This window comes from Erinaceus europaeus, chromosome 12, assembly GCF_950295315.1.
Source record: "Erinaceus europaeus chromosome 12, mEriEur2.1, whole genome shotgun sequence".
Classification (NCBI taxonomy): domain Eukaryota; kingdom Metazoa; phylum Chordata; class Mammalia; order Eulipotyphla; family Erinaceidae; genus Erinaceus; species Erinaceus europaeus.
In genome coordinates this window covers 82362294-82378726 of record NC_080173.1, presented here as the reverse complement: position 1 = coordinate 82378726, position 16433 = coordinate 82362294, and the positions used below count along the sequence as shown (strand labels likewise).

General features: G+C 43.0%; 1 protein-coding gene and 1 long non-coding RNA gene across 2 annotated transcripts in view; one reads left to right on the top strand and one right to left on the bottom strand.

Moving 5' to 3' along the window:
* Positions 1-10121: 10121 nt before the first annotated feature.
* The window catches only part of LOC132542034 (uncharacterized), a 460964-nt gene continuing 454652 nt past the window's right edge, over positions 10122-16433 (bottom strand). The window contains exon 2 of the long non-coding RNA XR_009553167.1: positions 10122-10338. This is a non-coding gene — a long non-coding RNA (uncharacterized LOC132542034). The remainder of the gene's footprint in view (positions 10339-16433) is intronic.
* Positions 14880-16433, top strand: part of ANKFY1 (ankyrin repeat and FYVE domain containing 1) — a 56415-nt gene continuing 54861 nt past the window's right edge. Inside the window, exon 1 of the mRNA XM_060204168.1 lies at positions 14880-15068. Within this exon, the coding sequence (XP_060060151.1) occupies positions 14905-15068 (164 nt within the window). The 5' untranslated portion in view covers positions 14880-14904. The remainder of the gene's footprint in view (positions 15069-16433) is intronic.

Genomic DNA, 16433 nt, shown 5'->3' with positions numbered 1-16433 from the left:
AACGACACCCCTGTGATCTTATAACTTTGTAACCATTCTTAAATCCCATGCACACACACCCTAGTAAGATTTGACTCATGGTTAACACTGCAGTCTTATTCCCTACTTCTCATTCACTCTGATCTTGCAACACTAACATCCTTCCTGTCCTTTGTGTATTTCCTGTGTATGTCCTTGCAGTTCCCTAACTTAGTACAGTCTTTGTCAATTTCTCCCCCTATAATTAACTAATTTTTTTTTTTTTTAATAATTCCAGTGCTTCTTGAAGACTGTCCCATGTCCCCAATGTCCCTGGTCCCCACTGTCCCTGTTAATCTCAGAGACGGGGAAATGAGAGAGAGGAGAGAAAGCACCACTCCTCCACTCTTTATAAAGAGCTTCACCTGATGCTTTGCATAGTGCTCTGATGTGATGCTGGGCACACAAACCCATGTCCTCTCATGGTAGAGAGTGCTCTACCGAGTGAGATATGCTCTCGGTCCAGCTGACTTTTATTTACTCAAGTAACTGTTTATTCGCACTAATTTTTTTTTTAAGCCATTAGGCTTATCTCTGGGGCTCAGTGCCTGTGTGATGAATCTACCATTCCTGGTGATCTTTTTTTTTTTTTTTTTCCTTTCCTTCCTTCCTTCCTTCCTCCCTTCCTCCCTCCCATCCTTCCTTCCTTCCTTCCTTTCCTCCTTCCTTCCTTCCTTCCTTCCTTCTTTAGAGACAGAGAGAAATAGTGTGTGTGTGTGGGGGGGGGGGTTAGCATAATGGTTATGCAAAAAGACTCTTGCTGAGGTTATGAGTCCCAGGTGCAATCCTCCACACCACCTTAAACCAGAGCTGAGCAGTGTCTGGTAAAATAAATAAATAAATACTTTGGGAGAGAGAGACTCTCCTACAGCACTGCTCCACTACCTGTCAATGTTCCCCCTGTAGAACTGGGAACTAGGGTTTGAACCCAGGTCCTTGTGCATGGTAAAGTGTGTGTTCTACTGGGTATGCCACCTCCCACATCCCTTTTCTCATCTCTTGTTGTTGTTACTATCACCAGGGTTTCACCACTTCGTGCTGACTTTCTCAGAGAAAGGAAGGAAGACACCACCAGCTCAAGGCTTCCCTCAATACAGTGGTCAGGCTTGAGCCTGGTTCACACACATTTTGTTTAATGCTGCATCTCTCAACTGTGGCATCCTATGACTTAATGAAGGAATGAATGAATTTATTGTCCATCACTTGTCCGACATCAAGGAAGGTTGCCTGAATACATCCTTAACCTCTTGTCAAGAAAACCGATGGGCCCATCTTATGTATTTACTTATTTTATCAGAGCACTGCTCAGCTCTGGCTTCTAGTGGTATGGGCAATATAATTTGGGACTTGGGAACTTCAGGCATAAAAGACTTTTGGACACCCATTATGCCATCTTCCCAACCCTGGTGTGTCTTTTAATGTGCTTTGAATAGTACCCGTCTGCTGAGGGCTACCTAACCTGCTCTCTTTGCATAACCATTATGCTGTCTACCCCAGCCCACATACTCTTTGTTAAGAGAAATAGTGATTTATGATAACTTGTTGCCACATGTGTACATTTATATATATGATTTATTTTGAGTAAAGACAGAGATTGAGAGAAAAGGAGGAGGTAGAGAGGGGAAAGAGAGATACCTCCAGCGCTGCTTCATCACTCTTGAAGCTTCACCCCAGCAGGTAGGGTCATGGGATTTGATTCTAAGTCCTTGCACACTGTGATATATGCTCTGAACCAGAGGTGTCTACACCATACCCATCACTTTTTTTTTTTCTCCTCCTTAAATGTGACAGCAGAGCCTCTCTCTCAAATATGTCAGGCTAAGCAGTGTCCTTGACAACCTTTTTTTTTTTTTTAATTTTATTTATTCCCTTTTTGTTGCCCTTGTTTTATTGTTGTTGATGTTATTGGTGTCGTTGTTGTTGGATAGGATAGAGAGAAATGGAGAGATGAGGGGAAGACAGAGAGGGGGAGAGAAAGATAAACACCTGCAGACCTGCTTCACCACCTGTGAAGCAACTCCCCTGCAGGTGGGGAGCCAGGGGCTCGAACCAGCATCCTTACGCTAGTCCTTGTGCTTTGCGCCACGTGCGCTTAACCCGGCTTTGCTACCGCCCAACCCCCCGACAACCTTTTTTTTTTCTTTCTTTCTTGCTAGGGCTTCACTGTTCTAGGTTGACTTAGAAATAGACAGACAAATTGTGCTGCCAAGAACATATGTGTACACAGATCTTTTTGGATGGATGTGTTGAGTTCCTTAGGATATATCCCCAGGAGAGGAATTGCAGGGTCTTAAATGGGAAACTGGGGAATGTTATGCATGTACAAACTATTGTATTTACTGTTGAATGTAAAACATTAATTCCCCAATAAAGAAATAAATTAAAAAAAAAAAAAAAAACAGAAAAGAAATAGACAGAGAAAGCAGAGACTGCAGTCCTAAGCTTCATCCAGTGTAGTGGGGGAGTTGACTTGAACATGAGTTGTGTACATGCCAAAGCATGTGAGCTATTTTGCCAGCTCCAAACTTTCATTTTTTCCTTTAGACAGTAAGGAGAGAGGGAGAGACAGGGAGGAGAGGAACCCTAGCACCCTCTACTTACCATGAAGGACTCCCCAGAGGTGACCCATAGTGCTTCTGTGGGATGTGAAGGTTCAAGCCCAGTTCTCCCACACAGCTGGTATATGCTCTACTAAGTGAATTCTCTCTTGGCCCCTCTTAGTCTCCAGTTAAATCATTTTTGCTCCCCTTCCTTGGTAAAAGTTGAGGAAAATTTAAATGCTTACCCATACAATAAAATGATCATGGACTTTATTAGCTTATAGAAGTTGGTCAAAGAAGTACTTTTCACAACAGTTCAAATAACAGGGTGGAAACATTTCTTATTCTGTGTAATATCTGGCCAAAACAGTACTCGCTAGCCATATATGAACATTTAAATTAATTAAATTTCAGTAAAATTAGAAATTCAGTTCTTTAGTCACATTAACCCCATTCCTTATTAGCAAACAGTGCAGAAAAATAACCCTTTGCCTCATTCCAGTCAGTGCAGTTGAGCACTTTCAGAAGATGTTTGCTTAGCGCAGGCTGATGAAATTGGGAAGGAAGAAACTTTGATCCCTTCCCAGTTTGAAGTTTATCTCGTTGTCTCACCCAATCACAGGCCCTAGTGCAGAGGCCCATTGACTACTCTTTTTTTTAGATTTATTTATTAACTTGTGAGAGAAGGAATAAGAACCAAAGCATTACTTGGGCATATGTGTTGCAGGGACGGAACTCAGGACCCTGTGCTCTCAAGTCCAAAACTCTAGCCACTCTGCCACCTCCCAGGCTGAATCAACTAAGAGTTTTATATACCATTCCTTTTTTTTTCCCCTTTTTTTTCTACCTTCCCTTTATTCACTTCTGTCAGCAGCAGTAGCTTTCTCCTTGATGGCTTTATTTTTACCAAGAGTAAAATTTATTCATTCAGTGCAGTGACTGTGCTAGTGTGAGAACTGACTAATGAATCCAACTGAGTGAGATAGGTATCCACACATCAGTCACTGGTAGAGCAAGTTGTAGCTGAGATGACATGATTGACAGTCATGCCCAACAGAATGAGAAATTGCTATGATATCAGTGTCTCGAATTGAGTCTAAGTAGGCCAGGTACTTATAGTATTTGTCTACTTAAAGGTTTCTTTTAAAAAATATATTTATTTACTTATTTGGATAGAAACATAGATTGAGTGAAAAGGGGGAAATAGGAGAGAGAGAGACTTGCAGCGCTGCTCCAATGCTCATGAAGTATTCCGGCTGCGGGGGGCGGGCACGGGCTTGAAGTTGAGTCCTTGTGCGTTGTAACATATGCTCAGCTAGGTGCGCCACCATCTGCCCCCCTTAGTTATTCCTAGGAAGGCGTATAGGGCCGAACATGGAGTGAGAATGAATGGAGGAATATAAGGTAGATAACATAAGCCAAACCTGGAGCTTATTCACAGGGAGCAATGAGAAGCATGTGTATAGGACCAGCAAAACAGTTCACTTGGATAGGGTGCTGCTTTGTCAAGTCAGAACCCAGGTTCAAGCCCAACCCACATCACATTCCCAGTGTACATTTAGGTTATGTCTAAAGGCACTTAGAAGCATTTCTAGTCAGACTAGCACTTGGGTGGACATTAGCTAAACCCTGTGGAGTATTTCCTTTGAGGCTAGCCTTATCCTATGCTCAGTCAGTGCTATAGACGCTGTGAGGTGTTCATGCTGTATAAGCCATACCATTGACTTTAAGACATAAGCAGACAAGATATATCAAATTGAATTATATATATATATATATATATTTTTTTTTTTTTTAACCAGAGCACCACTCAGTTCTGATGCATGGTGGTACAGGGGTTTGAATTTGAGATTTTGGAGCCTCAGGCATGAAAATCTTTTTGCATAACCATTATGCTATCTCCCTAGCCCTCAAAGACTTGTTTGATTATAGCCCTTGATCTCTATTGTGTGAACTATCTCTAGGCCCATAAATAAAATTTTGGGGATAAGGAGGCAGAGTTGAGTATTTTTTACAAAGACTGGTCCATAGTGACTAAAGCATTTACTGTTTGGCCCTTTATAGAAGATTTATCAATGACTGATTTAGAACAAAGATTCTTACAAGGATCATTATGAAATCCTTTTCTTCCTGTCTCATGACTTGCTATTTAAATTGTTTTTGCAGTAGGTATCTGTCTTTTTTCTTTAGGCTGTTCATTGTGAATGTAAACCTAATTTTGTGTGTGTGTGTATTTTAAGCAGTGAATCAAGAGTGATGAATTCTCAGTATATTTTATCAAAAGCCTCTTGCCAGGTTATATTGATGAAGAGAAAACAGACATTATTTGGAAAGAAGCACTATCAGATTTTAATATAAGCTACTGGCCAGCACTCATCTTCACGAGGCCAGGCGGTGGTGCATTTGGTTGAGCGCACATATTACCATGTCCAAGAACAGAAGTTTGAGCCCCCGTTTCCCACCTGCACAGGGGAAGCCTCATGTACTTCCCCCACCCCTTTCAATTTCTCTCTGCCCTATCAAATAAAATTGAAAAAGGGGGAGTTGGGCAGTAGCACAGTGGGTTAAGCACAGGTGGCGCAAAGTGCAAGGACTGGCGTGGAGCAGCATAAGGATGCCGGTTCAAGCCTCTGGCTCCCCACCTGCAGGGGTATTGCTTCACAAGCGGTGAAGCAGGCCTATCCCCCAACTACAACAATAATACAAGGGCAATAAAAGGGAATAAATAAATAAATAAATATTTTTAAAAATTGAAAAAAGGGAGAGGAAGGAAGGAATACTAATCTTCACTGATACTTAGCATACCTCATTGGGTGAAGTTTTACCTGTTATTTAGATTCAAATGGAAAGTTGGAGGAGAAAGAAGAAACCACACTGTAAAGTAGCCACTTGCTAAAGCAGTAGTCAGGGTAGCCCCTTAAACTGGACATCGTCCTGAATGATTTAACTTATCTTGACAACCTGCAAGATACTGTTATTCTCATCTTCCACTTGAGAAACCCTGATGCACAGAAAGAATAACTTGTCCAAGGTGACACACACAGCTAGTCAATGAACGGATAAGCTGAATTCCAGTTAATCAGACTCAAGAATGCATGCTTTTTCTTTTTTTGCCTCCAGGGTTATCAATGGGGCTCCATGTCTGCACTGTGAATCCATTGCTCTTGGCAGCCATATTTTTTCCCCATTGTTATTGTTGTTGTTGCTGCTAGATAGGACAGAGAAATTGAGAGAGATGGGGAAGACAGAGAAGGGGGAGAGAAAGATAGACACCAGCTTCACTGCTTGTGAAGTGACCCTCTCCAGCAGGTGTAGAGCTGGGGCCTTGAACTGGAGTCCTTGAGCTTCGCACTATGCGCACTTAACCCTGTGTGCTATCATCTGGCTCCAAGAGTGCTCGCTTTTTTTTTTCCTTTTTTAATTTTCTTACATTTATTTTCCCTTTTGTTGCAGTTGTTTTTTATTGTTGTTATTGACGTTGCCAATAGGACAGAGAAATGGAGAGAGAAGGGGAAGACAGGGAGGGGGGGAGAGAAAGATAGACCCCTGCAGACCTGCTTCACCGCCTGTGAATTGATTCCCCTGCAGGTGGGGAGGCGGGGGCTCAAACCGGGATCTTACGCCAGGTCCTTGCACTTTGTGCCACATGTGCTTAACTCGCTATGCTACTGCCCGACTCCCAGAATACTTGCTTTTAAGGACTATATTGTGAGAGTTTGGGTGGTAGCACACATGGTTGAGCGCACATGTTGCAGTGCACAAGGACCTGGGTTCAAGTACTTGGTCCCCACCTGCAGGAGGGAGTTTGCAAGTGGTGAAGCAGTGCTGTAGGTGTCTCTCTCCCTCTATTATCCCCTTCCCTCTTGATTTCTGGCTGTCTCTATCAAATAAAGATAATTTTAAAAAATTAATAAAGGATTATATTGTGTTGCTTTTTAAGAATTATGATGATAGCTAACATTACCACTTATTGCAGGAAATGCCTTTTTCTTCTCCTTCCTTTTTATTTGCAACTTTGTTTGAGAGGACAGAAAGAAATTGAGAGGGAAGAAGGGTAGAGGGGAGAGAGAGAGAGGCAGACACTTGCAGAGAGACACCCGCAGCACTGCTTCATGGGTTGTGAAGCTTTCTCCTAGCAGGTCAGGACCAGCACTTTACCAGGTGTGTCACCACCCAGTCCCAGGAAAGGAAGTTTTCTAAGGTTATTTGTTAGCATATTTAAAGATGAGGAGATTGAAGCACTTGCCTTGAGGTGTAACAGGGCTACAGTGCTGGACTACAGTAGGACTTCTTCCTACTCAGTCTGACTCCAAATAACCTGTGCTCTTTTCTTTTTTTAAATATTAATTTATTCCCTTTTGTTGCCCTTGTTTTATTGTTTTAGTTATTGTTGTTGATGTCGTCGTTGTTGGATAGGACAGAGAGAAATGGAGAGAGGGAGGGGAAGACAGAGGGGGAGAAAAAGATAGACACCCACAGACCTGCTTCACCACCTGTGAAGTGACTCCCCTGCAGGTGGGGAGCCGGGGCTCAAACTGAGATCCTTACGCCTGTCCTTGCGCTTTGCGCCACGTGCGCTACCGCCCAACTCCTACAAAAGACTTTCATGCCTGAAGTTTGAGGTCCCAGGTTCAATTCCCATCAAATATCACTTCCTTGGCCTTTGAGATTGAGGAGCACTTCTTCCAGTTTCCTCTAAATATTCAACTGTCCCCAGGATGGGTTCTGTCAACCCCATGGGCTTTAGGTATCCTGAGTCATGACTGTGCCTACTATGGCCATCCTATCTCCCCAGCACTCAGCACAGGGCAGGGAAGATCAGAGCACCTTTCCTAGTGGGAGCTGGGCAGAGACACACTGGGTAGAGTGGACATGTCAGCTTGCACAAAGACCCTGGTTCAAGCCCTGGGTTCCCACCTGCAGGGGGAAAGCTTCATGGGCAGTGGAGCAGAGCTACAGGTATCTGTGTCTCTCCCCACTATATTTCTCTGTGTCTCGTCCTCTATCAAAAAGAAATAAAAAGGAAAAGAAATTTCTGTCAGGTGCCGGGCTAGCGTGGGGGTGACTCTTCCTGGGCGCGTACTCTCTGGGTTGGAGAGATGGTGACCGGAGCCAGCCTGGGCTGCTCCTCACTCAGCGATGCGAGAGAGATGACCCAGGAACAGAGCTGGTGGTGGCGAGGCGATTCAATCCCGTGCTCTTTTCTTTATCACTGCACTGAGCAGCTGTAGCATGTCTGTCTCCATTCTTGCTCATAATGAGAATTTGATACTTCTTGTGAGAACCACACAGCTAAGTGACAGGTCTAGGACAAATGTTCAAATGTGCAGTATTCTCCAGAGAACAACGTACTTATCAGCCATGGCTGCTCTGTATGTGCATATACACGAAACACAGTATCAACTACATGAGAACTAGGAAAGACCACTTTTTTTTTCTTGCCACTAGGCAAAAATCACTGGGACTCTATGGCTGCACTGCTTCACCACTGCCAGTGGCTTTTTTTTTTTTTTCCCCGTCTATTATTTTCTTTTTTTTAAGTTTTTTTTTGTTATCTTTATTTATTTTATTGGATAAAGAAAGCCAGAAATTGAGAGAGAGGGGGGTGATATTATAGAGAGAGAGAGAGACACCTGCAGCCCTGCATCACCACTCGTGAAGCTTCCCCCCTGCAGGTGGGGGCCGGGGGCTCAAACCTGGGTCCTTGCACACTGTAACGTGCTCAACCAGGTGTACCACTACCCGGCCCTCCCTCTATTATTTTCTGAGGTGAGAGAGACAATGGGAGGGAGATAGGCTGTACCACTGCTTTACTACTCATGAAACACACACACACTGAATTCCTATGTGCTAGTCAGAGGTACAAACTCAGGTCCTTATGCATGTCATTATATGTACTGACCACTCATGCAGAAAACTATTAGCTTCCGACAACATTTAAAATAGATACCACGCTTCATCTCACAGCAATAGCAAAAGGACAGACTGAAATTACTGTGGTAGTACAGTAAGGAGTGAAGACTCCATTTTTACATTTGTTCTCATTTCTCTTGATTATGATTGGTGCTATGTATATTCTGTGTTTGCATGCATAAAAATTTTAAAATTTCAACACTACCACTATAGCAAAAAATAAAATTGGGGCCATCGAGATAATTTGCTAGATAGAACAGCAGCATTCCTATGTTCACAGCCCAGGCGCAGCCTCAGCACCACAAGGAAGGTGCTGAGGCAACAGCCAAGTTCCAGTGCCGTGATGGTTTCCCTTCCTGTTTCCCTGTATCTCTTTTTGTCTCCCTATCTGAATGAAAATATGACCCAGGGTGATTACTCTGCAGTGTCTCCCTCTCTCTCTCTCTCTCTTATTTCTAGATGTTTGTTTTGTTCATTGATTTATTTGTTGGCTCTAGAGCTTCAACATTCTGGTCTGAGTTTTTTAGATAGAAGGAGCAGGGCAGAGAGAGAGAGAAGGGGAAAGAAACCCCAGCGCTGGGGAGTCGGGCTGTAGTGCAGCGGGCTAAGCGCAGGTGGCGCAAAGCACAAGGACCGGCATAAGGATCCCGGTTCGAACCCTGGCTCCCCACCTGCAGGGGAGTCGCTTCACAGGCGGTGAAGCAGGTCTGCAGGTGTCTATCTTTCTCTCCTCCTCTCTGTCTTCCCCTCCTCTCTCCATTTCTCTCTGTCCTATCCAACAACGACGACAACAACAATAATAACTACAACAATAAAACAACAAGGGCAACAAAAGGGAATAAATAAATAAAATAAATATAAAAAAAAAGAAACCCCAGCACTGAAGCTTCCTTCAATGCAGTGGGGACTGGGCTTGAGCCTGAGTCGTGCACGTGCTAAAACAGCACACTATCCAAGTGAGTTAGTTTTGCTGGCCCTAACTGATGTTTATAATGTCGGTTTTTTAGATTAACTGTAGACTTTGACTTTGTTACTGTGGTAGATTAAGAGAAACTTTTTTTATAGTTTGTTTTAAAGGACAGCCTAATTGTACCTCTTTCAAATGAATAATGTGATGATTTTTTTCCCCCTCTCAATGCATGCATGATTTCACTGCTCCCAGAATGACTCTTTTATTCAGATAGGAAGATGGAGCAGAGAGCCGGCTGGTGGCACATCTGATACAGCACATGTAATCTGCAGAGAAGAGTTCAGGTCCTGGGCCCCATAAGCTTCAGGAGTGATGAAGCAGTGCTACACATTTGTGTCTTTCCCCATCTCTATCTCTCCCTCCCCTCTCAATTTCTCTGTCTCTTTTCCAAAATAGTAAAACAAAATTTTAAAAAAGATGGGGGGCGGGGGAATCCCTGGCAGAGAGAAAAGGAAAGGGAAGGAGGGGAGGAAGGAGAGATAATAGCACTGAAACTTCCGCTGGTGTCTTAACATCTCCTGTGATATATTGGGGTTTGAACCTGAGTCGCACATGTGGCAACACACACACACTGCCTGATGAGCCCTCTTTCCAGCCCTACTGTCATGGTTTTTGAAGCACATTAGGTTCTACTTTTTAAGTTGGGAAATTGTCATGTCAGTTCTAACTTCCTATGTGAGGTGGTACAGTTTTTTTATTTTTGTTTTTACTCTGATCATCACCGCATACTTTTGTTTTGTTCTCCAGAGTTATTACTGGGACTCAGTACCAATACTACAAATCCACTGCTCCTGGAGGCCTTTTTTTTTTTTTTTTTAATTGGATAGAAGAGAAATTGAGAGAGGAAGGGAAGAAAAAGATGCCTGCAGACTTGCTTCACTGCTTGTGAAGCAACCCCTCTGTAGGGGGAGCCGGAGGCTCAAACTGGGACCATATATATATATATATATATATATTATTCCCTTTTGTTGCCCTTATAGTTATTATTGTTGCTGTTATTGATATCATTGTTGTTGATATCGTTGTTGGATAGGACAGAGAGAAATGGAGAGAGGAGGGGAAGACAGAGAGGGGGAGAGAAAGATAGACACCTGCAGACCTGCTTCACCACTTGTGAAGTGACTCCCCTGCAGGTGGGGAGCCGGGGCCTCAAACCGGGATTCTTATACCAGTCCTTGTGCTTTGCGCCATGTGTGCTTGACCTGCTGCGCTACTGCCGACTCCCAACCTCATATATTTTTTAATAGTGTCCTGTTGATTTGCTATGACTTTAATTCATTGATTTTTTTTTTGTCAATAAATCATTTAAGTCCATTCTACTTCTGTGACTAAACAAAAATTGTTATCTAAGCCATTATTGATGAATGCCGGGAAGATGGAGGAAATGTGCGAAGTTTTGAGTGGACAGTGCTAGATGTTGTCATTCTAACAATATCACCAAGAAGCAGGTGTGTTCCCACCCCCACCCCCCAATTTACAGATGAAGAGACTGAAGTTTAAGAGATAAACTTGCCCTTGGTCTCATAGCTAGTTACCAAGATGATTTGGATCTTACCAGTTAGACCTCGGAACTCATTTAGAGGTAGACATCAACAATTTAAAATGCTTTAATTTAAGATATCTACACAGAAAAAGTGATTCATAAGTATAAAGCTCAATGAGCTATCAAAAAGTATAGCAACAACTAATGGAAAAAAGATGGCCTCCAGGAGCAGTGGATTCATAGTGCAGGCACCAAGCCCTAGGGATAACTCTTGAGGCAAAAAAGAAAAAAAAAAAGTATAACATGAATGTCACCACTAGTAAGTTCAAGGATGTTGCCAGCATCCCATCAGGCACCTTCAAAACCCTTCCCAGTGACCACTCTCCTGCCATTCCTCTAACAGTAACCCTTAGCATGACCCCTGACACCATAGATTTGTTTTGCTTAAGTAATGGGAGTTTGAGAACAAAATTTAATGTTACTGGTAATTTTAAGCTCCTTAGATTTTTTTTTGTTGTTGTTACCACACCTAGAAATTGGTGACTTTTTTTTTTTAAAGAAGGCAGTCACCCCATTTCTTTCTTTCTTTTTTTTTTTTTTTTTGCCTCCAGGGTTATTGCTGGGGCTCAGTGCCTGCACCATGAATCCACTGCTCCTGGAGGCCATTTTTTTCCCCTTTTGTTGCCCTTGTTTTTGTAGCCTTGTTTTGGTTTTTATTGTTGTTGATGTCGTTCGTTGTTGGATAGGACAGAGAGAAATTGAGAGAGGAGGGGAAGACAGAGTGGGAGAGAAAGACAAAGACACCCGCAGACCTGCTTCATCACCTGTGAAGCTACTCCCCTGTATGTCAGGAGCCGGGGGCTTGAACCCGGGTCCTTATGCCAGTCCTTGCACTTTGCGCCACGTGCACTTAACCTGCTGCGCTACCGCCAACCCCCCGCCCATTTCTTTTTCTTTGCAGAAGAAAATAAGAAAAGCATTGTACCATCATATGAACTTCTTGTTTTGTATTAAATGCTTTCCTCTCTTGAGGTAAATGATTGTCATTTCTTGGCTTCTTAATCTGGGTCACAGTGAAGAACTCTTCAAAACCAGTGACCACTGTAAATGTATCATACAGAGGAAAAGCAGTGTTGAGTCCTCCCTAAGGGGCTTGCTATAATAGTAAATGCTACTGGCTAGGGTTTGAAAGTATAATAAGATTATTGTAAATACTACTTTATTTTAGCCAGTCTTTCTTCTTTTTTCCTTAAAATTTTATTTCAGAAGATAGGAAGTATGCCCGGAGATATTTTAAGCAAGAAAGTCAGCAGTTTTTGTGTCGGGGTAAATTTGATACCCTGTGAGTGAAAGAGTTATCTACAATAACTCCCATATCCCTTGTTCACTACTAATTTGCTTGTTGCACGAGGGACCTATGAGGAAAGAACATGGGCATGGCGAATTGGAGATACCCATAGGCCCTAGGGAGAAATGTCTGTTGGGCTAACAGGTAGGTGAGAGATTGGGGAATCAAAGGGTGGATCTGTGAGTTTTTGACTCCTAATTGTGGTGTCAACCATAATCCAAAGACCTGATGGCACCCTTCCCAGTAGAACATACAGTTGGAAAGAGGGACAACAGAATTGTCCTGGGGAGGGTCGGTAGTCAAAGATTGGGAAGGATACTATGTTCAAGTCCTAGTCCCCACCTACAAGGGGAAGCTTGGTGAGTGGTAAAGCAGTGCTGCAGGTGTGTTTCTTTCTCTCTCTCCTTCCCACCTCAACTTCTGTCTGTCCTGTTGAATTAAAAAAAAAAAAGAAAGAAAACAATGAAATTGGGGGAAGACAAGTGTTGTTTCTTAGAGGAGGGAAGGAAAACAACATAGATACATCTGCTATATGCTGTGTCATAGAGACTCAGGAAGGAAATTACTACCTGGTGTACTGGATTTCATCACTGTAAGAGGATTGTTAGGGGTAGGTGGAGGGAATGGCAGGGAAGTGGTGTGTTGGGTCTCTAGAAGCGAAAGGGCAGAGGCTGTTAGATATGTGGGAGAGTTCTGACAGACTTCACAGGTTTATGTGCTGATGACAACACAGTTTAAAGATACTGAAATTGCTGCTGAAGATATTATTGATAATTAAGCAAAAACATGAGGGGGTTGAAACAGGTGGGATAAACATAAGGATTAACTTTGGATAGAAGGGAGATATTTTAAAAGCTTGGGCTGGGAGCCAGCAAAATCCAGTAGCTCGCTTATATAGTAGGCTGCTTTGCCATGTGCATGACCCAGGTTCTAGCCTGCACCTCACCACATTGAGGGAAGCTTTAGTGCTGTGGTGTCTCTCTGCATCCCCCCCACCTTGCCTCTTTATATATAAGGACAAAAGTCAGATTGGAAGTACGTACTGGTGGAATGGAAGTTGTTGGCAATAGCTAAGTTTTCACCAGACATTGGCTGAGAATGAGGTAGGATGTGGCATGTTTGTCTGTCGGCATTGTCTAGAGAGAGGCAGGGTGAAGGATCAAAGCCCACAGCGGCGCTGTGATTCCATAATTACTGCCCTTCCATTATAGATACTGATTTTTTTTTTTCCTCCAGGGTTATTGCTGGGCTTGGTGCCTGCACCATGAATCCACTGCTCCTGGAGGCCATTTTTCCCCCCTTTTGTTGCCATTGTTGTAGCCTCGTTGTGGTTATTATTATTGCCATTGTTGATGTTGTTCGTTGTTGGATAGGACAGAGAGAAATGGAGAGAGGAGGGGAAGACAGAGGGGGAGAGAAAGATAGACACCTGCAGACCTGCTTCACCGCCTATGAAGCAACTCCCCTACAGGTGGGGAGCAGGGGGCTCGAACCGGGATCCTTACGCCGGTCCTTGCGCTTTGCGCCACATGCGCTTAACCCACTGCGCCACCGCCCAACCCCCTAGATACTGATTTTTATGGTTACACAAATCCCCACCATGACCCAAGTGAGTGAAGAAACAAATTTATTGACTGCTTCCATTCTCAGAGAAGCTTTACTTTGGAATCCAAAGTTAAATTTTCTGTATTTATAGAGTTCAATACCAGAGGAATAATTTTGCATTTTACTGTTGTGATTTTAATTACACTTAACGTTTCCCAGTAACTAAAAGATCTGAGAAAAATGGTTTGATTTTGTTTACCACTATGTATTGTTTGGCACCTAATAGACACCTGGTATATATGCTTATTGAATTTAGTGAGTCAGATCCAAAGCTTCTCTACCTTTTAAATCTGCTGCAGGACGCCTATGGAATATACTTGCTTCCTTCTGAACCATTATTAACTTCCTGGTTATTCCCTTAAGCAGAGCTGATGTTCAGGTAGTGTGAGGTAAGGGCCAGTGAGGTCACAGGTCCTGAAAATGAGATGGCCAGCTCCTAGCCCAGCTCTACTTCTTACCAGCTTCCTGACTTCTGGGTAAATTCTTCGTTTCTCTGTGCCCCAGTATTCTCATCTGTGAAGTATGACTATAGATCTTTGTGGAGTTGTCATGAAGATTGCATGAGAGCATTATTAGTGGAGACTTTGAGAACAGGATAGGTCAGATAGAAGAAGAATTACACTAGTGGCTAAAAAAAAAAAAAAAAAAAAAAAGCCACCCAGATGATTTTGATACTCCTCCCCGCCCAAGATTCCTGGTTTTACAGTACAGCATTTGCAGTGCAGGTGTCTGTCAGCATTTTATTTGTATTTACTTATTACCATGTATTACACACAAAGAAATTCCTACTAGGCTATGTGGGGTTTTTTTGTTTGTTGTTTTTCTCTAGCTCACTGGCACCCTAAAACAAAGCCATTCTTAGTTCTTGAGATATTTAAGGATTTATAGAAAAGTCACATGACTAGTCAATCCTTTAGGTATCTGATCTATGGGATATGTAACTAGTCTGCTTTTATACTTCCCGTTGTAAATGTGATTTCTTTTTGTTTTCCTTACAGAGGAGGTGGCCAAGTTGGAAAAGCACTTGATGCTTCTTCGACAAGAGTATGTCAGATTGCAGAAAAAGCTGGCAGAAACAGAGAAAAGATGCAGCCTTTTGGCTGCACAAGCAAACACGGAAAACAACAATGAATCCTTCATCAGCCGCCTGCTGACCATTGTCGCAGACCTCTTTGAGCAAGAGCAGTATAGGTGAGTTCTAGACAGAACCAGTTTGCAAAGCATACCTTTATTTTTTTACTCCCCTGACCACAGTGCAGTTTCTCCTCTTACTTTCTTTAAAAAAAATTTTTTTTTAATTTATTAGTGAGCGAGAAAGAACATCACTCTGGTAGATATGTTGCCAGGGATTGAACTCAGGACCTCATGCTTGAGAATCTAAAACTTCATCCACTGTGCCACCTCCCAGACCACACTCTTCGTTTGCCTTCTTCCCAAATTTATGTCCTGTAATCAAATCATTATCAAACTGTCAGTTCCTAGAATATAAACCCCCTGAATCCAAAATTTAATTAATCAATTAATTATGTTGGCATTGGGGCCTCCTACATGCTTAATTTCACCATTCCTCAGCAAATTTTGTCATTCTTTTTCTTTTCTGATAGAGACGGAGAAGGAGGGAGGGGGAAAGCACAGCACTGGAACTTCCTCTGGTGCTATGGCTTTCCCATGTGGTGCTGGGACTCAGACCTGGGCCACACACTTACTTGGCAAGGCACATGCCCTGCCAGGCGAGCCATTTTCCAGCCCCAGTTGAAACAGACTTTTGTTTCTTTGCTTTCCTATCTCATGTTGAAGCAAGATTTTGTCTCTTGTCTTCTCCTGTTTCTTGTTTTCTTTTTAGTACTGAACTGTGGGGGCCATGGTGATGGCACAGCTGTTGCAGGCAGGTTACATGTCCAGGGAGAGGTTACTTTCTCTTGTAATCTCTAAAGGAGTGTTGCAACTAGTGAGCAGTGTTGATGGTTAAGGTGGACTCTGGAGCCACAGAGCCTATATTCAGAGCTCAGCTGGCCACTCACTACCTCTATTTCCTGGAGTTGTCTAACCTGTGACATGGGGCTAATAATATACCTACTTGCCCTCAGGTTAGATGGAGGATTAAATTCATGCTTTAAGCAGCTGGAAGACTGTCAGTGCACCTGGCTCAGCATCACTTCTTTTCGAGTTGTTTCATTGCTTTTCTTTTCTTTTTCACCAGAGCACTGCAGCTCTGGCTTATGGTAGTGATGGCGATTGAACCTGGGAGTTTTGCTATCTCAGGTATGAAAATCTTTTTGCATAGCCATTATGCTGTCTCTCCAGGCCCCCTTTTCAAGTTTTTTTCACCGAGGCTTCATGCCTGCAGGATTCCACTACTCCCAGCAGAATCCCCACCCTTACCCCCTTCATCTTCACCACTCTAGACACTTCACGTGTTTGGTGCTCCCATGTGGTGGCCAGGGGCTCATGTCATTGTGCATAATGAGGTATATATTCTGCTGGGTGAGCTATTTCCCAGCCTCATTTTGTTTGTTTGTTTTGTTAATTTACCTTTACTGTGTTTGAATACAAAAG